The sequence below is a fragment of the Molossus molossus genome, unplaced genomic scaffold (assembly GCF_014108415.1).
Source record: "Molossus molossus isolate mMolMol1 unplaced genomic scaffold, mMolMol1.p scaffold_m16_p_20, whole genome shotgun sequence".
Lineage (NCBI taxonomy): Eukaryota > Metazoa > Chordata > Mammalia > Chiroptera > Molossidae > Molossus > Molossus molossus.
In genome coordinates, this window is record NW_023425356.1 from 50080160 (window position 1) to 50104707 (window position 24548).

General features: G+C 40.2%; 1 protein-coding gene across 4 annotated transcripts in view; it reads right to left on the reverse strand.

Moving 5' to 3' along the window:
* The window catches only part of PRRC2C (proline rich coiled-coil 2C), an 83361-nt gene that overhangs the window by 41598 nt on the left and 17215 nt on the right, over positions 1-24548 (reverse strand). For 2 of the 4 annotated variants that reach the window (XM_036273441.1, XM_036273439.1), the window contains exons 2-11: positions 15891-16056; positions 14715-14886; positions 13353-13462; positions 12168-12293; positions 10146-10369; positions 7564-7646; positions 6487-6620; positions 6320-6407; positions 4725-4869; positions 3176-3229 (exon numbers count right to left, since the gene is read on the reverse strand). In XM_036273441.1, the coding sequence (XP_036129334.1) occupies positions 3176-3229; positions 4725-4869; positions 6320-6407; positions 6487-6620; positions 7564-7646; positions 10146-10369; positions 12168-12293; positions 13353-13462; positions 14715-14886; positions 15891-16002 (1248 nt within the window). In that variant the 5' untranslated portion in view covers positions 16003-16056. Of the gene's footprint in view, positions 1-3175; positions 3230-4724; positions 4870-6319; positions 6408-6486; positions 6621-7563; positions 7647-10145; positions 10370-12167; positions 12294-13352; positions 13463-14714; positions 14893-15890; positions 16057-24548 lie in introns of all 4 variants that reach the window. The other 2 variants (XM_036273440.1, XM_036273438.1) reach the window with 1 other exon arrangement.

Genomic DNA, 24548 nt, shown 5'->3' on the forward strand with positions numbered 1-24548 from the left:
AGGGAAGCGGGGCCCACCGAGAGCCGGAAGTGGGACAAGGGAGGAGGATAACCCGAGCGACCGTTTTCATGATTTCATTTTCAGTTAATGTGTTCTAAAACAAGTACTGCAGGGTCTAAAATCACTGCCAGCAACTATGTATTGACAAGCAGAATAAAAAGGGTTGAAACAAGAAGGAAATGAAAAAAATTTTTTTGTTTTAAAAATACTGATTTTAATGGCTACTAGGGTGAAGAAACCTTAAAAGCCACATTCCTAGTCAGAACCCTACAAAACAACGTCATGATGGAAACACTGAGCGGAGTATGAGAAGACCGGAGGCTAGGCTGCAATCTACTAACAGTGCTGTCTCAGGCAAACCCTCCGCCTCTCTGGTGCTCGGCTCACTTCATCTACAGTTCAAAGACGAGCTGCAAAAACAGAGCAATTATGAAAGCATCTCATTTGCACAGTGAACTCAGACAAAGCATTTTTAAAAAGCAACTTCACTGAAGTGTAATTTACATAAGATGGGATGCCCACACTTTAATGCACAGCTTGGTGAGTTCGGACAAATGATGCACATGACCACTATGACCCCAATCGAGAGATGGAGCATCCTCATCACTCCTCTGCCCGCGCCCTGCCCCCACCAACCGCCTAACATGCTGGCAGTAGAGGGCAGCTGGCCTTTCCTAGAATTTCAAGTCATATCCTCTGTTGTGTCTAGCTTCCTGTGCTCAGGGAAACAGTTTGAGGTCACTGTGTGTATCAGTAGTCTGCTCCACTCCAATGCTAGGTTGTATTCCCTCATAGGTGCACCATTTCATCTGGACATGGCCACGTGGGATGCTTCTACCTTTTATAAGCAATGAATTCATGCCTAAGTCTTTGTGTAAATGTACAATGTATGTTTTCATTTTTTCAGATACATATCTAGGAATAGAACTGCTGAGTCATATGGTAAATATATGTTTCACTTCACTGGAAACTGCCAAAAACCACTTATAATCCAAAGTGATTATAAGGTTGTTTTCACAGCCTCACCAGTAATGTAGGAGGTGCCGGCTGCTCTAACCCTCACCAACATTTGGTGTCTTCAGCCTTTTTAATCTGAGATGTGCTGTGGTTTTAATGTGCATTTTCCTAGCAACTAAAAACACTGAGCATGTTTTTATGTGCTCACTGGCCATTTGTTTACCTTATTTTGTGAAGTATGTTCAAATCATTTTCTTGGGCTATTCGTCTGATTATCAGGATTTTTGTTTGTTTTTAAATACAAGTCCTTTGTCAGATGTGTTAGTAATGTTCTCTGTGTTTGTGTGACAAATCTTTTCACTGTGCTAAGAGATGCTTTCAGGTTATCTTGGACAGCCTCTAAAGTGGAGATATCTGATCAAAGAACGTGCTAATAGGACAGATATCAGGAAAAGAGCCTTTTAATCAGGAAACAGCAAATAACATGTCTTGAGGGTGATATAAGAAACAGCAGCAAAAAGTTTTGTGTGGCGAGAACAGAGAGAAAATAGATGAAATCAGAAGAGCAGACAGAGACCGCAAAGGGCAGAAAGTGAGCAGGGAATGCCTGGCCCAACACAGAGTTTAAAAGACTGTACCTACTACACAGAACCCGAGACGGAGGTGCTGGATGAGCAGGCAGCAGGAGAAAAAGCAAGTGGACCTGTTACCCCACTGCGATTGTTCAAATAAAATCACACAGGTGGCAGTAAGTAGCCAGTGTAGGAATATATTCTGAAGGCAGAGGAGACCTAATTTGCTGATAGATTAGGCTGGGTGCAAGGTAAAAGAGTTAAGAAAATGATTTCTAGATTTTAACCGAAGCAAATGGGTGAATAATGCTATCACCTAAGATGGAGAAGACTGGGGAAGAAGCAGGACAGTGTACGTGTGGGCTGGAGGTGGCTAGGACCCCGTGGATACAGAATCAACTGGATGTACTGTTCTACGCCATCTTACACTGGGCACTCGAACATCTGTGCCCTTTGGTGTCTGCCAGGGGTCCTGGAACCAACCCCCACGGATACAGAAGGACAACCATAGTCAAGTCTTGTGGGGTCCAAGGTTAAACCTGGATTTTTGACTACCTGAAGGGGTTGGTGACCCTAACACCAGCATTGTTCAGGGTTAACTGCAGCTAGAAAAAGGGAATGAGAACACGGCCCTGAGCCTTCCAACACCCACAGTTCAGTACAGGAGGCTCAGAAGGCCCAGGAGGCCCAGGAGGCATACAAATTGAACGGAAGAAAATAATATGATGTCTCCAAAGCAAGTATAAAACGGTTCTAAGAAGAATGGAGAGATTAACTATGTCAACTGCTGCTGAGATTAAGTAAAATGAAGACAAGAGGAGTGGATTTGGTAAGATGAAAGTCATTACTGACAATGATAATAAATTTCAAAGGTACAGTGGGAGATGCTATTGGGAGAGAAAGTGAAGACAGTAAGTGTAAATAGTTCACTGGAAACGATTTTGCCATGAAGGTGAGCAGAGAAACAGAATAGAAACTGAAGGGGATGGAGGGTGGTGCGAGCTGGAAGAGGGCTGGTACAACGGATGTTTTAATTTGGGAGAAAATATTCTAGCAAGCGACAGAAGATGGGACCCAGGGAACAAGGAGAAGAGGTGTCTTTAGTAGTAATAAGGACAAGGAAGAAGTCAGACAGGAGGGCACGGCACTCGGATGGGAGAAGTCGGCGCTCCTTGTTTTCCTAGTGAAATGAGGAGTCTGCTCACCAGCTGAGAATGAAGAGGGAAAGGATGAAGGGGAAGATGTGCAGGAGCTCAAAGTAAAGAAAGTCCATGATAGTGTCCTAAGTTATATATATATATATTTTTTATTTTTTTATTTTTTTTTGTCCTCACCCGAGGATATTTTTTGATATTTTGTTCAGATAGAGGGGGAGGGAGGGAGAGAGAGAGAAACATCGACGTGAAAGGGACACATCGAGTGGCTGCCACCCACAAGACCCAACCAGGGCCGGGGACAAACTGCAACCGAGGTACGTGCCCTTAGCAGGAATCGAACCTGGGTCTCTCCGGACCGCAGGCCGACGCTCTAACCGCTGAGCCAAACTGGCCAGGGCCTAAGTTATAAATAAAACACATACACAGAATCTTTCCATGAAAACAAAATCAAAACCAAAGGCCATAAACCAGAATGTGGATAGAACTTACCTGCTGTGCAAGCAACTTTGGAGGTGGCGGCAGGTGAGCAGAAGGGCCACGTTCCTGGGAATTGTTATAAATAATCAGATAAAAGGTATCTACTGATAATGTTTCTGAATGTGATTCCTCCCCCCAGTAATCACACAGGATTCCAAATAGGAAACCATCATTGTCCTTTTCTCGTTTTTAATAAAAATACCATTTCACTGCAAGATAACTTTACATTCTGCAGACTTACTCTGCTATTTCAATAGAGTCAGGATCGCAAATCAACTTTTCAAAAAGTAGAATTTTAGTGTATATGTTCTGGAATTCTAGCCCAGGTAATTAGGCTGCTGAGAAATATGCCTCCAGTTTAAAATTTTTATTTAAGCAAACCCAGTATTTTTTCTGGCTTTTCTAATGGCAAACTAAAACTGAGATTTACCTAAAGAAAAAAATCTAAAACGTGTTGAAACCAGATATAATATATGGAATATTCACTTGCTAATATATAAATCAGTGTCACAAACACAAAAAAATTTCAGACATCAAAAAATATGGTCTACAATATTCCTCTATTCTTTCACAGAGGAAGTATCACTCCCCATTATGCCAGCAGATTAAAAGTCACACAAAAACATGGATTTTATATTTTTAAGAAAACTTGGAAAATCCTCTTTCAGAGTTTCCAGATTTCTTCTCTAATGGCTAACCAAGGCCTCAGGAACAAATCTAAACCCTGTATACAGCATATGAAACGAACAACAGGTTCCTACCTAGCTCTCCCTCCTGCTCCCACTGCCTGGCTCGCTCTCTTCCCCGTGCTGACCGGCTAATTCCTGCAGGAGTACCAGGTCTCCTGCGAAAGCTTTCCCACAGCCTTGCCTGAGAATTCTCCACGGCGCTCTGTACCCAGCACTTATGCCGGTGTGCTGTCCCTGAGGTCTGCTGCCTTTCTTCTCCTCTTAGAGACTGTTACCCACTTTTCCCTCTGAAGAAATGGGTTCCTCCATCTGTCTGAATGACTTCAACTAGTAAGTGCTGAACGTACCAGGAGTTGAGTGGACTCTCTGGAAGGAAGCCCTTTTTTTATTCCCAGTTGTCAATGCAATGCGTGCTGCATATCACAAGTAGGACCCATTGTATCTGTTGCCCACATACTTACTTCCCTTCCTCAACAATGTTCTTCAACATGGCTGAGTTAAGACATGTCTCTAGTCCCTGTGTGTGATCTCCCTACTCAGATAGGGTACGACTTCACAGATGACTACCGACTAGGATGTAAATTATAAAGTATACCATAAAGCACTTTAGCAATACCAGTTTGGCAAAATAATTTATCCCTCCACTTTGATGTGAGCTGTTATAAGGAAAAAATTTTAAGTTTAGTTTCTACTTGCTAATTGTAGGTACTGTATTAACCATTCGTTATATGCAATAAAATTATGGTTTAGATCCAGAGCTATTAAAAAAAAAAAAGGTATAGTTTCCCTTTCCTAAGTCTTCATCCAACTCTGATTATAAGGTTAATTCATACATATCTGTAATGACATATATCTCCTTGAGTCCCACAAACCTGATTAAATGATGATCCTTTCCCATAAGGACCTTTTGCTACAGATGGCTGGGCAGGTGTCTGAGATGATGGTTTAGTGTTGCACACCTCATCTGCTTCTTTTCGAGCTTCAGTGTTCTCAGAGACTTTTGAACTTTGATCCTCACTGAAGAATCAAAACCCAGGTGGAATAAAAAAGCAAAATGGACAGACTTTACTGTTAAGAAAATGCATTTTCTTTATGTAAGAGACGTTATTTCCATATGATTTCAAGGGGAAAAAAATCTATCAAGGAATGAGATGGTTTTGTGATGCAGTGGTGCTAACTGGTTTATTAAGTAAGTACATACTATATATCTACAATGATGGGGACTGGGCTTGGCCAAGTTATCACAAGATATAAAGTACAGTGTTGTTAAATATAGATGATCACACCGACACAACTTGGCAAAGGAACAGAATCCTATCATTTTCTATCACCTTCACTCAAAGTCTGATATGAATGCAACTCAGTAATATTACAGGTAATAATCAAAAACAAATTACAGGCTTCTCACAATTGATTATACAACAGCAGAGTATTACAATGCCATGGTTGAAAAACTACAGCAACATGTGCATGCAAGCTCCTGTGTATTTTAATAGCCCAACGGCTATGCCACAAAACTCACATATTCCTTACTCTGATGTCCCTGTATTCCACTAGAAAAGAAAAAGCTCCCATTTTCTAAGACAGTGCATGCTAAGCTTAAAAAAAAATCAAAGACTTAAAGCAGCTGCAGTAACCCAAGTAATTTTTCTCCAATTTTGTAAATATAAATCAGGTCAAGCTAGTACCAAGTGTTTTTTTCCTTTATTGATTTGAGAGAGAAAGAAAGAGGAAGGGAGAAGGATAGAAAGATAGAAACATTGATGAGAGAGAACATCGACTGGCCACCGCCTGCATGCCCACACTGGGGATCGGGCCCACAACCTGGGAATGTGCCCTGACCAGAAATTGAACCATAGACCTCTTGGTACATGGGTCGACGCTCAACCACTAAGCCACACCGGCCAGGCAAAAGTAACAAGTTTTAAATGGTCCTTGATATTGTCTCTAAAAACATCTTCAATTAAATGGCAAGCATCTGAACATCTTTGTTAAAATATATGCCTTCTTTACAAACATCAAACTTTAATTCCTTGACTAGCTGTACTTTTTAAATTTGGCTCATTAATCATATTCCCAACCAAGAACAGTCCTTGAGTAGCCCTGGCCGGTTTGGCTCAGTGGTTAAAGTGTCGGCCTGCGGACCAGTGACTCACAGGTTCAATTCCGGTCAAGGGCATGTACCCTGATTGTAGTTGGTCCCCGGCCCTGGTCAGGGTCATGCAGGAGACAACCAGACAATGTGCCCCTTTCACGCCGCTGTTTCTCTCCCTCTCTCCCACACTATCTGAAGACAAACAGAAAAATATCCTCAGGTGAGGATTAAAAAAAAAAGTCCTTGGAGTAGAATGTAGAAATTCCATAAATATGGAACAAATGCCTATTAATGAAGCCTCTCTGATTAAGTGGGTCATATCATGTCAACAAACTCATACTATTAATCGTAAAGTGTATCACAACAACTTACCTGCTATTGTCTTTAGGACTACTACTTCCTTGCTCATCATCATCACTGAAATTCAGCTGTTCTGTATAATCTACTTCCATCTGGGCACCTATAAAAATTAAGAAAAACGTAAGAACTGTTTAAGAGAATAAAAATTTTTTAAATAATTAGTTAGTATTGACCCTTACCTGCCCAACCTTCATCAGCTTCGGCATCCAGATTATCAAATTTATCCAGCTCCTTCAGTTCCGATGCACTAAGGATGGAGGGGCGTTCAGGCTCCGAAGCCCACGAAGGAGGTGGGCCTCTTCCTCGAAGGCCTCTAATAAATGACAGGTCATCAGGGGAGAGGACGTAAAGTTTCAATAATATTAACTTTTAAAAGATTGGAATTTATTTCAATTCAATGATTTCTACACGATATACAACATATTTTGCACAATACATAATTCTTATGCAAGTATTTAATAGCTGACAAAGGTTTTTACTTGTCTAAGATTTAAAATAAAACAAATAAATGCTAAAGGATAATATGGCTAAGGCCAATACTAATCTGAAAATAAAGAACTTCAAGAAAAACCATCATGCCTGGCCGGTGTGGCTCAGTGGTCGAGCCTCAACCCATACACCAAAAGGTGGCTGGTTCAGTCAGGGCACATGCTTGGATTTCAGGCTCCCTCAGCAAGGGGCATGCAGGAAGCAGCCGACTGATGCTTCTATCTCTCTCTCCCTCCCTCTTTCTCTAAAATCAATAAAAAATTAGAACAAACAATATTCAGGAGGATGCTCAAGCATTAAGCAGAAAAAAAGAGAATGGCCCTGTCTAGGTGGCTCAGTTGGTTGGAGTGTTGTCCCGTACACCAAAAGATTACAGGTCTGATTCCTGGTTCGGGCATGTATGGGAAGCAATCAATCAATGCCTACCCCCCAACCCCCAATCAATAAACATATACTTGGGTGAGGATTAAAGAGAGAGAAAGAATGAATAGGGAGTCTTTAACATTATAGAAGGAGGAAGGGATAAACAAGTTTCATCAGTTTTTAGGGCCATAATCTTTAGTTTTCAGAATTTTATGCAAGATAATTTTGGTGTCATATAAAAGCTAGCCAAGTATAGCAACTGTACTTTGGGGACAGGAAAATGAATCAATCATCACAATTCACTTAACCTCCAGAAAATCTTTTCTTTCATTTTTTTTTACCCTCCAGAAAATCTTAATGAGCATATATGTTCCTGGCAGACTTTAATCACTTAACAGTCTTACTTGTTTGTTTCAGATAAAGAAGGTGGAAACCTCATGGGACCATGAAGAGGAGGATACGCCATCCTTGGATACTGTTGAAACATCTGAATGTGGAAAACAAACATGGATAAATTTAGCAACCCAGTTATTTGAAAAGAAATTATAATTTATAGAATGATTAAAATAACAGTACTATGAACAACTAATTTTATCTACTGGTATAGATCAGCATTCACCCTCAATAATAAGCCACTTGTAAGATTACTGCATCCACCAAGTCTTTACAAATAGTAAGTCAGCAAATATTGTAGGAAGAGAACTTTTGTTTTTCCATTAACAAAAAATTCACATAAAAGTGATTGTATACTGACATGAAAAACTAAAAATAACAACATGCATGCACCCCAGAAAACAGCAAAGCCATGTTGGAATACTTGAAAGGAAACGTAAAACTTGCCCCTAACGCAGGAGTAGATTAATTGAAGGCAGATTTGCAGATAAAGAGAAACTCAGTTCAGGAAAAAATAAGGGAGAGTCCATCACCCAAAGGAGTGAGGAAGGAGGTGGGCAGGGAGTGCCCTAAAGATTTTTTATGGTAGGGCACAGGTGGATTCCGAGTCAAGGTACTGGGCAGACAGTACGGAAATTATAAACTATGTGCAAAGATAATGTTCTCTGTGGGAACTTGGCTCTGACAAGCTAAGTTTCAGAGACGTTATAAGATAGATTATAAAGAGAAACGAAACACAAGGAATTCATCCTACGATGTGAAAGGGAAGAAATGTAAGGAGTGCTTGGTTATTTATTATCTGTTTTTATCCAGGTCAAATTATGTTTAAAAACACACACACACACACACACACACACACACACAACCTTAAAAATAGCTGTTAGACAAGGAAATTACTTTACACTTGAAGAAAGGCTATGCTCATGTGATCATGTATCTGAGAAAACCTCTCTGCAGGGTCAGAAAGTGAATTCGGTCCAGCAGCAGCAGGCACTGGCGGGGCAAGCCTGTCTGAGGAGCACTCTGGAGCAGTGTTGGCTACATCACTTCTACACTGAGGTCAGCCAATACACTCCTGGAGGCAAATGCTCACAAGAAAAGCTGCACCATATCCTTCTGTGGATTAGTCAGATTAATTTCATGTGGGATTAAATGTGTAAAATTTAGAAATCTGCCATATTAATTGTAGAAACAATCTTTAAATTCTCAATATATGGTAGTGTAGTTGTTAAGTAGTGGGATACTTCGATGTGAGAAAGACACATCGACTGGTTGCCTCCCACATGACCCCAACCAGGGCCTGGGAGGTACGTGCCCTTGACTGAAATCGAACCTGCGACTCTTTGGTCTGTAGGCCATCACTCTAACTGCTGAGCTAAACCGACCAGGGATAGCCCTGGCTGGGTAGCTCAGATGGTTAGTGTCATCCTGATACACCAAGGTTGCGGGTTTGATCCCTAGTCAGGGCACATACAAGAATCAATCAATGAGCCCTGGCCGGTTTGGCTCAGTGGTTAGAGCGTCTGCCCGCGGTCCGGAGAGACCCGGGTTCGGTTCCCGCTAAGGGCATGTACCTCGGTTGCAGTTTGTCCCCGGCCCTGGTTGGTCGTGCGGGTGGCAGCCACTTGATGTGTCCCTTTCACATCAATGTTTTCCTCTCTCTCTCTTCCTCTCCCTCCCTCCCACTCTGTCTGTACAAAAAATGGGAAAATGTCCTCAGATGAGGATTAAAAAAAAAAAAAAATCAATCAATCAATGAAATGCATAAATAAGTGGAACAACAAATTGATGGTTTTTTGTCTTTTCTTCTTCTTCTTTTGTCTCTCTCTAAAAATCAATTAAATAACAATTTTAAAAATATATAGTAACCTATAAAATATATACAGATGAAAGTGAGGCATCTAGCATTTGCTTTAATAATCCAAGATGGTGGGAAACAGGAGGTAAGATTGATCACAAATTGATTAACTGTTAAAAACGGATGACAGATATGGGAAGAGGTTCACTGTATTATTATTCCCATTTTTACATGATTAAATTTTTCCATAATGTAAAGCTAAAAAATGAAAAGTAAACCAATAAAAACTTTAGAACTAAAACAGCTTTAACCTTTTCCATGCGATAAACAACCCCTCTGGCAATCTGATAAATTCTATGAACCTTTCCTCAGAGAAATGTTTTAAAATACATAATCAATAAATGTGAAGTATAACAAAGGAAAACAATTATAATAAAACTGTTACAATATATATATTTTAAAAATTGTGACATAGTCACATATATGTTTCTTTATTAGGTCATTAAATAGCAAGTGGGTCTATCCATGGGTCTAATAACTATCATACAGTAATGTTGAGTATAAACAATACTTGGCAATATCTAAAACAATGTAATGCGACATAAAAATATTTATGATCCCTATTAATAAAAACACAGGTATTGTAATTTGTTTCCTACATTCATAATGAAAGAAAATGCTATTTTTAATTATATGTTAATGAAAATAAAAACCCAAACTCCCCATTCCAATTCTCTTCTTGGAACCCAGATCAAAAACCTATTATTAAGCACTTGCTTATTTATCGATACTCACGTAAGGAGGCATCATAGCTCGGTACTGGGAGGCGAGAGCAGGCTGCTGTCCATTCAGTTTGGCCTGTGGAGGACCACACGCTATTCTCTTTTCCACTACTTTGAGGATGTCATTCTGCTCGGATGACCCAGCTGTGCTTTCGTCCTGGCCAGGCAGCTTTTCTTCTTGGTCAGGTGTTGAGGGTGAGCCAGCAGACTTACCACCGTCTCTCCAACAAGCAACATCTGGTACAGAGAGACAAGAAAGGGATAAGGAAAAACCTGAAAATGTAACAGAGTGAAACCAAACTAGACACAGTTCAAGAAAACCTCAGCAAGTAACAAGCAAGCACAGTGAAAGAGCAGAGCAAGTCTAATCGAGGCCCTACAAATGCTCAAGAGTTTAGGCAGTCAAGAGGAGTGGCTGCTTCCAAAGCAGAGATGCCCCTCAGAAGGGGTCGAGGAAGAAAAACATTAGTGCTTCTCTATTAAGCTTTACCAATATTCGATAGGGAGTTTAAAACTCAGTAATGCCTGAGGTGTCCTAAGGGTAGAGGAGTGAGTGTTCTACAATCCAGAAGGGTTGACAGTGATGCTCATTCATGTTTTCAGTCTACTATTGCTAGTTACATGTGCCAAGTGAGCAGATTTAGTGATTATATTTATGTGGTTGAACCACACTTAACCCAGTGAGACTGGCAAATGGTTTTACCAAAAAAAAACAAACCTTGTTTGGTAGGTAGCCTCTGAGGTGGCCCAAAGGGTCTCTATCCCCTGACATTCACACCCTGTGTCCCACTCTCTCACAGTATACCAGGACTAGTCTGTGTAACCTGCAGAACAGAACAGAAGTGATGGCATGTCTCTTCTGAGATTAGGTCTTGAGACACTGTGGGCTTCCATCTGAGGTGAGAGAGATCTCTGCCCTTACATTTTCTGGGGAAGCAGCCATGTACAAAGAGCCGCCATGAACAAGCTTGGAACGGTAGCCTAAGTCAAGCCAGCATCAGATGACAGCTTCACTGCAACTGTGTGGCGAGTTCCTGACCAGAAACCCCAGCTAGGCTGCTCACACATTCCTGACCCTCGGGCACTGTGTAAAACCACAAGTCCACTCAGTTTTTTTGTTTGAAGCTGCCAAAATTTTTTTTTGCAGCAATAGATAAGTGATGGAAATAAATGGAAAACAGTAGAGCTGACACACCTATTCCTAATATAAACACATGAACATTACAGCAATCACTGCTGTAATTAATTGTGGCTCAGCTGGTTGGCACATCATTTTGTGCAACAAAGTGTCATGGGTTAGATTCCTGGTCAGGGCAAAGACCTACATTGTGAGCTTGATCCCTGGCTGGGGCACATATAGGAGGCAACCAATAGATGTTTCTCCCCACCCACCCCCACCTTCTAAAAAAGACCATACCCTCAGGTGAGGATTTAAAAAAGAAATAAAGTAGGATGATTTACTCAGACCTGACAAGAAAGGAACCCCGCAAATAAGAAATGTATCAGGCTATCAGAAACATCAATTTGCAATCATTGCCATGGAGAGGAACTTCCCCAGGTATAGATTCTTTGAGATATTTGGTAATGACAATATGAAACTAACACAATTAATAAGGCTTAAAGAAATCTCAAAGACTTGGTATTTCAACTTTTAATTTTTGCTTTGTAATGCACATAATACAAGTATCTCTCCTATCCTAATTGATTTGGTCCCTGGGTTTGAATTCAGAAAGCAAGGGATCCCTAAATATAATGGAATAACAAATAAGTAAGTATATGCATAATGGAGAGGTTTGCCCTAAATATTTTGCTATTGTAAAAATAACCAAATATTAATGTGGTAACAAGTCACCTAGGCATCCTGTTAAGATGTATACTTTCAACAAACCACTCCTGACGGTGAGCAACTAGTTACCACCTGCCTTTTAAAATAGGCAAGCCACACACATGACACTTGCAGGCGGGATGTTACAACACAAGAAAAACACAAAGAGAATCTCATTCTGGTTTCCATTAAACGGAAAGCACTTCTTACTTGGTGGGCGTAAACTGGGTCCAGGTCCATAGTTGTCGTCATTTCCTTCTTTTTCTTTTTTTTCTTGATCCCCAGCTGCCTGCAGGCTGGGAAATTCTTGCTGAAAATGACTGTTCACCTGGATTCCTATAGATTTTTAAAGAAACATTAAATGTAACTTTCATACCAAAGATAATTCAAAACCCTCCCAGGATAGAGCTCTCTGCCTTTTTCTGATAAATTATTCCACATTTCAATGACAGCGATTCATATCCATAAACGTTTTAGTTATTTAGATTTGGAATCCCGTGGAAAGTTAACGAACAGCCATGAGGAGATAAACATCTAAGGACGGACCCTGCAGCCTCAGTCCCAGAGGGTTCAGTAAGATGAAGCAAGGGAAGAGGTTCACTTACGTTTCTCTCTCAATTATTTCAGAAGTCAGATTCCTCTGCTAATCCTCTAATAAGTTCAAACTATATCACTGAAACAGATTTTTTTAATAAACACTACAAGTACCACACAGACTAAAATGCCTTCATTTCACTGATGAACTTCATTTAACTGACTTGAGATACTGCTTGTGCCTCAGTATTCACCATCTACCTACCTGCCTGCTGTTTATTTTTTATAATTTATAAATTAAAGAGCTGCTTTTATTAGCTTCTGGGACTAGATGGGTTTTTCCATACAATGTTTTATAGACATTTCCTGTTTTCAACTGGGAAATTTTTGCCAGGAAGTCTACCATTCCTTGTGGGGAGGGAGGTATTCCAGCAATTATGCTTTAGGGCTTCTCGCTAGCTCTTCTCTACCATGGAAATCATGAGTGCCGTGTTTGAAAAAGAGAGGTTGGGGGCACAGATGGAGATGAATGTGGTTTCTAGCAATCTACAGTGTATGGGTACTTATCTCAAAGAGTTGAAAGTACAAGGTTTTATCTGGTCATGTAAAGATAAAATAATGTGGGACGGAGTGTATCCTACAGACTTCTTCTAAAATCCTAATCATCATCATTAGGGCATATATGGCTCTTGACACAGAAATGGAGCCCAAGAAATTTTTAAAAGACACGTTATAGGGCCTGAGTATATCCTTTGACAATGTTCTCCACCCCTGCCAATACACTAATCCATCCTGTATCTCCTGCATGGCTGTTCAGTAACTATCAAGCCTGACCAGGTACCCCAGCTAATGTCCACTTACCATCTCCTTGCCCACCTTGCTTGTTACTGGCCCATGATTTTGGAGCAGGTGCTACTTCTGGGGGAGCTGCAACCCCAGGTTTTGGCTGTGCTGGTGGAACTTCTGGTGTTCTTAAAAAAAATGTGAATCCATTATTTCAGATATTATATGTTTAAATAAACTGAACACTGTATTTAAGGTGAATTTCGGTACAAGTTATTCTGGCTACATATTCACTCGTAGATGCAGCCTCCACAAAAGCTTTCTCCCTGCAACATCCATTTAAACGAAGTACAGCTGTTTCCATCCCCTTTCATTTGTACCTTTGAATAAATACCAAGGAGAAGACAGCTCTGCTTGCTTTCATGTTGTAAAAATAATTAACACTCATGATTAAACATAGCTCCCAAAAACTTGTTTTGAAGAAGTGAACATTTCCAACTAGAAGTAACAGCTTAGGCATACATACGGTCCGGACTGATGGGATTAGCCAGGGGAAGGCTGAGCAAGCTCTCCATCTGGCAGTCAACAGGTTCGCCACTGTACTTATTGCTGTACTCATACTCAGTAACAGCAACCTGCCTGACGCACTCCAAGAAAGGTGTTGTAAAAAGGTCTACAGTTTTATTCAATCCTTGTAATAAGTAATGCTTAAAATGAAAAAGTTGGTTAAGAGACTTAAGAAATACAATATATTTCTGGTACGCTCAGACCTCTGACTTACTACCATTAAAATAATTCTACAACTAAGAAGCAAAGGACAGCATGTCTTTGACAAGCGTACTCCAGTAGCCCAGCAATTTGATAACGGATACAGGCAAAAAGTATTAAGTACCCAAATACTTGCCTTATTTTTTTAAACTACCACAACTTGGGCATTCAATACATTAAGAGCCTTGCACAATCCTTGACATACAGTGTTAAATATTTGTTAAATGAATGGTGATTAATAGGGACACGATCAATTCTATCCAGACTTCCTTGCTAATTCTTTATTCATTGAAAATATTACTTGAAAGAGCATCAGGCACAGTTTCAGAGAACCAGGCAGATTCTTTGAGACATGGAACTATTGAAGAGAATCTAGTTCTAATCATATTAGAAAGATAATGCTTGATCAGATGGAAGTGAGGGAAGAGGGAACCTGACAGAGCGTATGAGAAAAGTTGTGATTAGCAACTGTCATTGTTCTGCCTCAACACGTGGAATTACTGCCACTAAACTCACTCAACAGGGAAATCAATCAAAACTCTATGGAAGACTTTAAAGGGCATGAGATATGTAATACACGCAGCACAACACCTAGCACGTAGAAGGAACTCAATCCTAAATTCCCTACAAAGCAAGGGAAGAGGTTTCATTCTTTAGTGCGTGCTAACTTACTTTTCTTCTTCATGCTGCTCTTGCTTTGATGCCCATCCTGTGCCATCTTTAGGTACAATGTTCACATTAGGATCATTGCCTTTGTTTTCTGCTTTTAGACTTGGAAGGTTAGCGGGTGGAGGCATACGCCGTGAAATACCAACTTTTCCAAGACTCTGTAATCCATGTCGAGCTGCAACTAAAGATCAATTAACATCAACTTTCTTACAACATCTATTTTATTCCACACTTTATTCTTAAAACAATACAGAAATAGGAATTAATGACATCTGGAACTGTAATTTTCTAATCATTTAAGGTAAGAATCTTTAAGCCATGTGCCTGCAACAAAATCCAATGCATAGATTATATTTAAAATAAACTATCGAGCCACTGACCACATGCTGTAAAAATTCTAACAAGAGACCCTATACAATATAAAAAGTTAAACACCAACAATGCCAGTTTTGTAATTTTTTCAGGAAATCCATTTCAAACTCAAAAGTTAGCAAGTTAAAAAATAAATATGCTGCCCTGGCCGGTTTGCTCAGTGGTTAGAGCGTCGGCTGCGGACCAGAGAGGCCCTGGTTCAGTTCCCGCCGTACCTCGGTTGCAGTTTGTCCCTGGCCCCAGTTGGGGTCCTGTGGGTGGCAACCACTCAATGTCTCTCTCTCTCTCTTCCTCCCTTTCTCCCTCCTGCTCTATCTGAAGATAAATGCAAAAATGTCCTTGGGTAAGGATAAAAAAAAAAAAGAAAAGAAACAAATATGCTGACTTTATGTGCACAAGAACACTGCTAATGTCATATGTGGTCCAGTTTTCACTTTTCACTGAAAACACTGGGTTCTAGGTATCAAAAAACAAGACGAAACACCACAGGACTCTCTCTAGTCCATAACATGAAGTGGAAACAAATTCCCACTAATATGCAGCTCTAACCTTTGGAACCACACAATTCTACTTATTTTCTGCTTACAAAAAATCAAAAAACACAAAACAACCACGTTTATAGATTTTTATTTGTAAGACATTTAACTCATGTCCCCTGAAAGTGTTGCGTGCATAAAGAGCCACTGTAAATAGGGTGTGTTAACATGGGTTTGTCCCAGTTCCTAACAGCAACAGCTCCAGTGTACAATTTATAGTAACTAAAGTATAAAAACCGTAACAATGTAAATGCCACATGATTGTACTCACCTGTGGTTTTCTGAGTTTCTAATGATTTACCCTTGTAAGTATTAAATAAACTGAGCGTCGCATACTTTTTCCCATCCTTTGCTTTTGTGCTCTGGCCTGACTTCTCCGACATTTCGGTGGAAACTCATCGAGTCCGAAACCTCCTGCCACACCCCTTACAACCAGCCTTTGAGACACACGTTAAAAAAAGAAGAAAAGTTTTAGAATTTATTAGCTTATTAAAAACTCCTAAAATTCAAATGTTCACAGAAATTCTGAAAAATAAAAACACTGAGAGATGAAACCCATCTTTAATAATTCATATCAATAATAATTTACAAATTAGCTCTCATACTATTTCCTATTTCTCTTCAATTCAACAAGGAGTACACACAGATCAGCGTTAGGATTGCTCATCTGGGGGGTTAGAGGCGGAGTGGGGCAGAAGGTGATGAAGTCCACCAAGAGCCATCAACAATGCAAACCCAGGAGGTGCAGCACGTGAGCTCAAGAGAAAACAGGCACATCACGCAAAAAGCATTCAGAGTCAAGGACCGCCTGTGCAGAAGACCCTAACTACATAAAAATCACTTTACATTTGTCAACTGCAGGATCAGCATCACATATAGAGAGAGACATGGGTTTTTTGGTGGTTGTTTTCTTTTTTAATTGAGGGAGAGAGCGAAACATAGACTTGCTGCTCCACCGATCCAACATTCACTGGCTGTCTCCTGTATGTGCCCTGCATGGGGATCAAACCCACAACCTTAGTGCATCGGGAAGATACTCCAACCAAGCTACCTGGGCAGGGCCAGAGTTGTGGCTTCATATGTATATATCAGTAGCCACACTAAACATTTGTGTAGTTCCATTAAATTTATCAAGAATTTTCACATCGATTATCTCACTAACTTTATGATTTGTTAGTATTCTGATTTGACAGACTGAGGAAACTGATGTTGAGAGGTAAATGAGATTGGGTTGAAATCTCACACCATGCCACCTCCTCTCCATGTAATGAGATACCACTTAGTTCTCTGAGTACACATTTACAATAAACCACCTTTCATGGAAACAAACTGTGAAAAAACTCATCTGTGACCAAAACAACTACACTAATATATAGATGACTTGCTATCATATGTGGAAGAATGTATATAATTAATCATCACAAGGGTGCTAATGATGACAGTGGAGTGAAGAGAGCAGTACTCCTAGAATCTGTCTTTGTTGACAGATATTGACCAATTACATGGACAAAAATATAGGAAGAATATTCCATCACAGTGATGAAAGGACAAGGCACTAGCTGACGTATCAAGGAAAACAGTCAACTTGTTCTTTCACCTTCATCTGAGGGCAATTTAACACCAAGAATCCTCAAACCTCTCATCACCACACCGACTTATGCGATACTCTATTAGTGGACAATCTCACGTGCAGCATCATAGGAAAGAAACTCCTGAACGATCCTAGGGGCAAATCTACAAGCCCACCTGTATCCCCACCCATCTTCTCCAACGAGTTTCCCTTCCTCCACCTATGTTTATAGTGGTTCTCAGCATCACCTAGATAGATACTTGGCAGAAATGCAAATTCTCAGGCCCATCCTAGACCTACTAAATCAAACACAGGATGGGGCCCAGCATGCTTGTGTTTTATTTAGCAAGTCCTCCAGAGAATCCTGTGACATACAAAAGTGTAGGATCCACTGACGTATTTATGACAAGCAGATATATTCTAAGCAGTGGGCCCTAACCCTCACTGCACATGAAAATCACCAAGAATCTGGGGTACTGGGGTGGCGCCTGTTATCAAATCCTCATTGTGAAACAGCTCCTCTGGTGATTCCAATAGGAGAGCAGTCTTCACACTCACTGCATAGAGGACATGCAGCTCCCTCCTGTCCCGCCTGAGGCCAGCCCTCCCTCCTGTGCTGTCCCTCCTCCTGTCCTCGCCTCCCGTCCCATTCTGAACTCTTTTCTGCAGGGACTCTCACCCACTCCTATGGTTTTAACTACCAACTAATCACCCAAATCTGTATCTCCAGCCCAGAACTCTGTGCCTCTGAGGAACATATCCCACTGGCTATTTACATTTCTTCTGTTTTGAATAGTTTCAACATTACCTAGAACAGAGGCATCTATTTTATATTAAGAATTTCAGAAACAAGACAGCCAAATATTCTGAACAGCATGACAGAAAAATGGTAGTTAAAAAATTAAAAAGGCAGTCAACAGACAACCTACCTCAATGTTTGACAACATGTGAATGCTTTATAAGAAAGAACTCAACAAAAATCAATGCTTTGAACAGACAACTCATATACCAATAAACAAGTATGTTCCATTTTGTAAGTAAACAAAAATTAAAATAACAAGGTAGGGAGTTCAGCTTGTCCACAGCTTACATACACAAGGAAAACAATTTGACATTACACAACTGAGCCACAGGGTGACAGAATATCTAATTCAATTCTAGCCATCACAGAACATTAGGGCTTGGAAAGAATCATAAAATAAACCTTAATTTCTCCATTTAAAAGTAAAACAAAACCAAAAGTTTTCCTAGTAACTATAAGAAATTTCCAGCTACAAAAAACACACAAATAAACAAGCAAATGACTCCAAAAGCCACAAAATAGAGGTTCTACATTAAGTCAAAGTTCTTGCAAATATATTAATATTTGAGTAGTTCTTTTTAGGGTTTGAAATGCTGTAAGAAGTTTCTCCTCCCACCATTAAACTAGTGTGTATACTGTGCCCTTCAGAGTTTTACATGCTTATGCGCTCCTCCTGTTTTTGTTTTATAGTACTTACTATACCAGAAAAAGTAAATTATAAATACATATGATTAAAGTTAGTGTAAATGAAATCAAAAGATAAAAGACAAGCTATCACTTAACATACCCATTGTTATAGAATATTCATTTCTAAAAACTAAGAATCTATAGCCATAAACTGTAAGGTTGAATAAATCAGAAGTCCAATTCCACTATAACGATTTGCCTGTCAGGTGTGGGCACTTTTAGTTTAAAGCTACAGTTTAATTTAGCCTTCTACCTTTTTAGTGTTTTGCTTCTGAAAGTCTTGGGGGACACCCTGAAATTTTCAATTCATTCAACACATATTTGAGAGAAAAACCAGTAACTAGTTCAAAAATTAAAATTACTTTTAGGAATGTAAAACTACATTAAATAAAATCATGTGTGTGTGTGTGTGTGTGTGTGTGTATTTTTTTTTAAGATTCCTTTTAGAAGAAAGTGTCAAAAGCAGCCAACCAGTCCAGAATGAGCACCACCAAGACTTAGCTTCACTTTAGGTAATTTAAAAATATTTTTTAAAATGTAATTCCTGTTTAGGTGCCTAAAATGAAACAAAGAATCATGGCTCCGTTGCAAGGAAGGACAGTGACAACAGACAGATGGAGAACAAATGAAGTGAGGCCTGTGGTGTCCTGAACTCAGTGCCTCGAGAGTTTCCAGGCCATGGCATTGAGAAGGAACTCAAGCGGAGGCTGGTGGATTCCCGAGGCGGAGAAAAAGGGCCTGAGACTACAAGGTGACCGAAGTAGTTAGGGTATAACATCGGAGAGGAGAGACTGTCCAGAGAGAAAAGGCTACAGATCCGCAGAGGACGCCTGCGAGCCTGCAGCAGAATACTACCGGGCACGTGTGAGGGACTCCCCAACGCGGGGAAAGAACCATCTGTGATGATTAGAAAGGAACAGTCAGTGCCTGCTGCTCACGAAGGGATGGGAACAGTGACTATCCTCACCAGCTAGACTTTAATTCATTGGGCACTGGGTAGAGTATTGAGAAGTGCCTTATCTCAGCAGTGGTAACAAAAGTACCCTAAAGTAAATACTGCTCTGATCTTGCCTAACAAATTTTAAAACAACATCCAACTGCTTCCAGGTAACTGAGTCCCAAACAAATTTAAAGATTACTTACAGAAAATGAAAAAGTATCCAAGAAGATAAACCACACTATGGCATCCAATTAAAAATTATTATACAGGCCCTGGGCGGTTTGGCTTAGCAGTTAGAGCGTCAGCCTGCAGACCATAGAGTCCCGGGTTCGGCTCCCACTAAGGGCAAATACCCCAGTTGCAGTTTGTCCCGGCCCAGTTAGGGTTGTGTGGGTGGCAGCCACTCAATGTGTCTCTCTCACATTCATGTTTCTCTCCCCGGCTCCTTTCTCCCTCCCATTCTGTCTGAAGATAAATGCAAAAATGTCCTTGGGCGAGGAACAACAACAACAACAAAAAATTATCATGCAGGAGCCGGGCAGGTGTGGCTCAGTGGTTGAGCACTGACCCATGCACCAAGAGGTCACCGGTTCAATTCCCAGTCAGGGCACATGCCCAAGTTGTGGGCCAAATTTCCAGTATGCAGGTTATGCAGGAGGTGGCCAACTGATGTTCTCTTTTATCACTATTTCTTTCTCTCTCTCCCTTTCCCTTCTTCTCTCTCTAAAATCAATAAAGAAAATTATTATGCAGGCAAAGAAGCTGAAAAATATAAGCCAATTAAAGAGAAGACTCAATCAACTGAAACCAACCCAGCTGACCCAGATGTTAGAATTACTGTACAAAATATTAAAAGCTACTTTATTATACTGCATTCTATACATGTAACAAGGAAGTAGCAGCAATGGACAGTGAGAAACTGAAACTAAAGTACAACTTATGATATCAATTAAAAACATGAAATACTTAGGGATATATCTGCTGACAAAAAAAGTGCACAATTTGTGTACTGAAAACTGTAAAACATTAAAGGCCTAGATAAATGGAGATATGTCAGTTGTCCAAAATTAAGATGTCAATTCTTGCCAAACTGATCTATAGATTCAAAGCAGAAATCTCAGGCGGAAAAAAATGTGAGGGTGGAGGGTAGAATTTATCAAACTGATTCTAAAATCTATAAGGAAATGGACAGAATCTGGAATAACCTGTTAGCTCTAACTTATCTTTAACTTCCATATTACTGTCCCAAGCCTCTCAAATCTTTTACTTTCATACTGATGCCCCAAGCCTCTTATCATTTAACCCTGCCCTAAGCCTCTCATTCCAGGAAACCAAAACCCATCACTCCAGCCAGGCGGAACGGAATGACGGAACTACCCTAACCCACCCAAAACTGCAAACGGTTGCTCGGTTGCTCGACAAGAAAAACAAGTTTCAGGAGACCCCAGCCTCCAACCAATCAAGAACTCGGGAGACCCCAGGCCCGACCAATCAAAGACGACCACGACTCCTTGGCTGAACTGCCCCCCACCCCCAAGCCCTGAGTTTGAAAATCCCTAGTCTGTACAAGCCAGTTGCTGCTCTCTCCTTAGAGGTGGTGGGCAGGCTGATTCCCAATAAACCTGCACTTCTGGAGACCCTGCACCGCCTCATTCCTCCTCGTTCTTACATAACCAAAATAACCTCAAAAAGAAGAATAAAGGAGGAAGGCAGTGTCATGTGATTTCAAGACATGTAAAACAGCAATGAAGACAGTGTAGTTAGTATTGGTGTAAAAATACACCAGTCAATGGAACAGAGGAGAGTCTAGAAGTAAATACACACAGGCATCTGGTTTTTCACAAATGCAAAGAAAACTCAGCAGATAGACATTTTCTCAACAAATGATGCTGCAGCAATTACGTATATATAATATTAAAAAATGAACTCTGATCCGTACTTCACACCATCTACAAAATCAACTCAAAATGGTCCAAAGCCAAGGGTAAAAACTTGCAGTTAGATGAGCAAAGCCCTGGCCAGTTTAGCTCAGCGGTTGAGCATCGGCCTGTGGACCAGAGAATCCTGGGTTCGGTTCCCGCTAGGGGCACATAACACACACACACACACACACACACGAAGGTGAGCAAGTACTGGAGACCTAATGCATAGCACTGTGATTCTAGTTGTGGATGAAAAGGGGCCACATACTAACCTGACAAGCTCAAGGAAGGCCTACATGGTGACCTTGCAAACTCAAAGACCTACAATAACCACAAAGGATGGCCTAAAATTAAAACTTTCTTTTGCCCTGGCCGGTTTGGCTCAGCGGTTAGAGCGTCGGCCTGCGGTCCTGAGAGACCCGGGTTCGGTTCCCGCTAAGGGCACGTACCTCGGTTGCAGTTTGTCCCCGGCCCTGGTTGGGTTGTGCGGGTGGCAGCCACTTGATGTGTTCCTTTCACATCGATGTTTCTCTCTCTCTCTGTTCCTCTCTCTCCCTCCCACTCTACCTGAACAAAAAATGGAAAAATGTCCTCGGGTGAGGATAAAAAAAACAAAACAAAAAAAAAAAACAAAAACTTTCTTTTATTTGCCCATAATCAAAACTTTATTAAAAAACTGACACCAAAATAGGAGAGCGCTGTTGTATGCTTACAAAATTAAATGTAATTACATTATCCTGGTAGCTTAACTAGAACTTCTCAACTAATAAGGTTTTCTGTGATATAACACAAATTCAGGAAGTCATGTGGATCATCAGTGTTGCTTTCTTCTAAATGAACACCCTTCCATGAGTGTAGCCTTCCCTCCTGTCGACCGGCACAACACTGTTGAAAAACCTACACGAACAACCACAGTCTGAGCCTGGCTGAAAACTAGTGATCTTGAAGCAACCTGGACATTTTACATTCATAAAATAAGAATTTGCACTTTGAACTAGCCGTTTCTTTTTATGTTTTTTCTTGTCCTCTTCCAAGGACGGATGTAGTAAATCTCTAGCCAAAGGCTTGTTGATTCTCTCGGCAAGCCCAGCCTGTTGAAATTAAAACTTTTTAACTAAAAGCAGTTTATGGCATAATCATGGCCGGCATCTTCCATGACAAAGGTCAATTTTCACCTAATTGAGCCTATTGTTTTTTGTACATCTATGATAACATACCTTTGGAATGTCAGGGTAATTTCCCTTTTTCCAGACCCCTCAGCGGCACAACCACTACACCAGGGTGAAGACCACAAATCCCCTCCTTGTTATTAGTATCATGCTAATTGTCGACTGTTAACTGCCCTGTACTCATCTATGGAAAAGAAGCATGTGTCCATCATTTTACTTTTATCCCAAGTCCAGAAGCTCCCACCCCCACCCCAGCTTTGCTTTCTCCAGCCTCTCTAATCTATCACGGATAGACTTTAGTAATTTGAGGTTTTGCTCCTGCAATTGTCAACAGGTTTTTTTTTTTTTTCTCAAATAAACTCACAAAAATTCTTCACAGGTTTGAATGTTTCTTACGTTGACCTACTCAACAATACTGTCTCATATACTTCAAAGTTGTTATGAGACAAGATCTTTACATGTTCTCACAACAAAAAAAGAAAATTGTGTGACCTGATAGAGGTGTCACCTAAAGTTACAGTAGTATGTTACTAAATCAACATGTGTACAGCTCAATTTTATATAGTGTTACACGTTGATTATATATCAATTTTTTAAAAAAAGAACCATAAACAAAATGTAAAACCTAAAACTACAAAACTTTCAACCCTGGATAATGATTTAACATATGAAAAAAATAATCCATTAAAGATGAAATTTGTAAATTGGATTTTTGCTTTTGAAAGATGATCAGACACTGCCTCAGAGATCTACAAATGACAAGCAAACACATGAAAAGATGTTCTGTGTTTCAGCATTAGTATCTGGGAAATGCACATTTAAACCACAATGAGATACTTCTACACATCTACTGTACTGGCTAAATTTACACAGTTGTATCACGTGTTGATAAGGATGAAGAAGTGGAACTCTCAAAGCCTGCTCATGGGAATGTAAAATGTTCCAAGCACCTGGGAGGGAAAACAGTTTGGCAGTTTCTTTCTTAGAAAGAAAAAACATCCCCCGCCCCGCCCCATCCCACTCCTATTATTTACTCAAGACAAATATAAGCATATGTCCATATGGAGACATGTACCCTGGTTTTATCTGTAAGCAGACAAAAACTGACAACCATTCAACTGTCCACCAATCGGTGACTGGATAACCTGACTGTGTGATATTCATAAAAGCCTCTTACTTTCTTCTCCTTTTGTCCTGTTGGGTTTTATTCACAGCATTTGTTGCCAACTAAACCTATCACTTTTAGCTAGTATTTGACTAGTCACACTACAAAGTAAGGCCCAGGAGAGCATGTCTCTTGTGTCTCCAGTGCACAAAATACTACACATAGCAGGTGTTTAGTAAATATGTTTTAAAGTATAGTATACATCACTTAATGACGTTATAAATTTAATCACATACCACAATGCAGTTATCCTTGTATGTGCATTTTACTATTTCTTTAGCAAAGATTCTTAGACTTTAAGTTAGACTGCTATATTCTAAATCATTCTTAGCTCCCAGACTACAAAACAGGCCACAGCCCAGATTTTAATCGCCAAGCCTGGTCTTGAGTTCATTTTAAATAGTACGAGAAATGTTTCTGGTTAAATGCCACAAGAATTTCCCTGTGAAAGTGCCTGAGCCAGACACTTGTTGAGAAATTTGTTTTGAGCGATAACTCCTCTTTCCCTAGAAAACCCTTACCTCTCAAGCCTTCCATTCATATGGCTTTTATACTTTCTCATTCTTAATTTTAACTTAAAGTTAGAGTTATTCAACTAACATATTTTGTCCAAAAGAGCTAGCTCTTAGATTTGTCGATTTTTTTCTTTTTCTTTTCTGCTTTTTGGGGGTAAC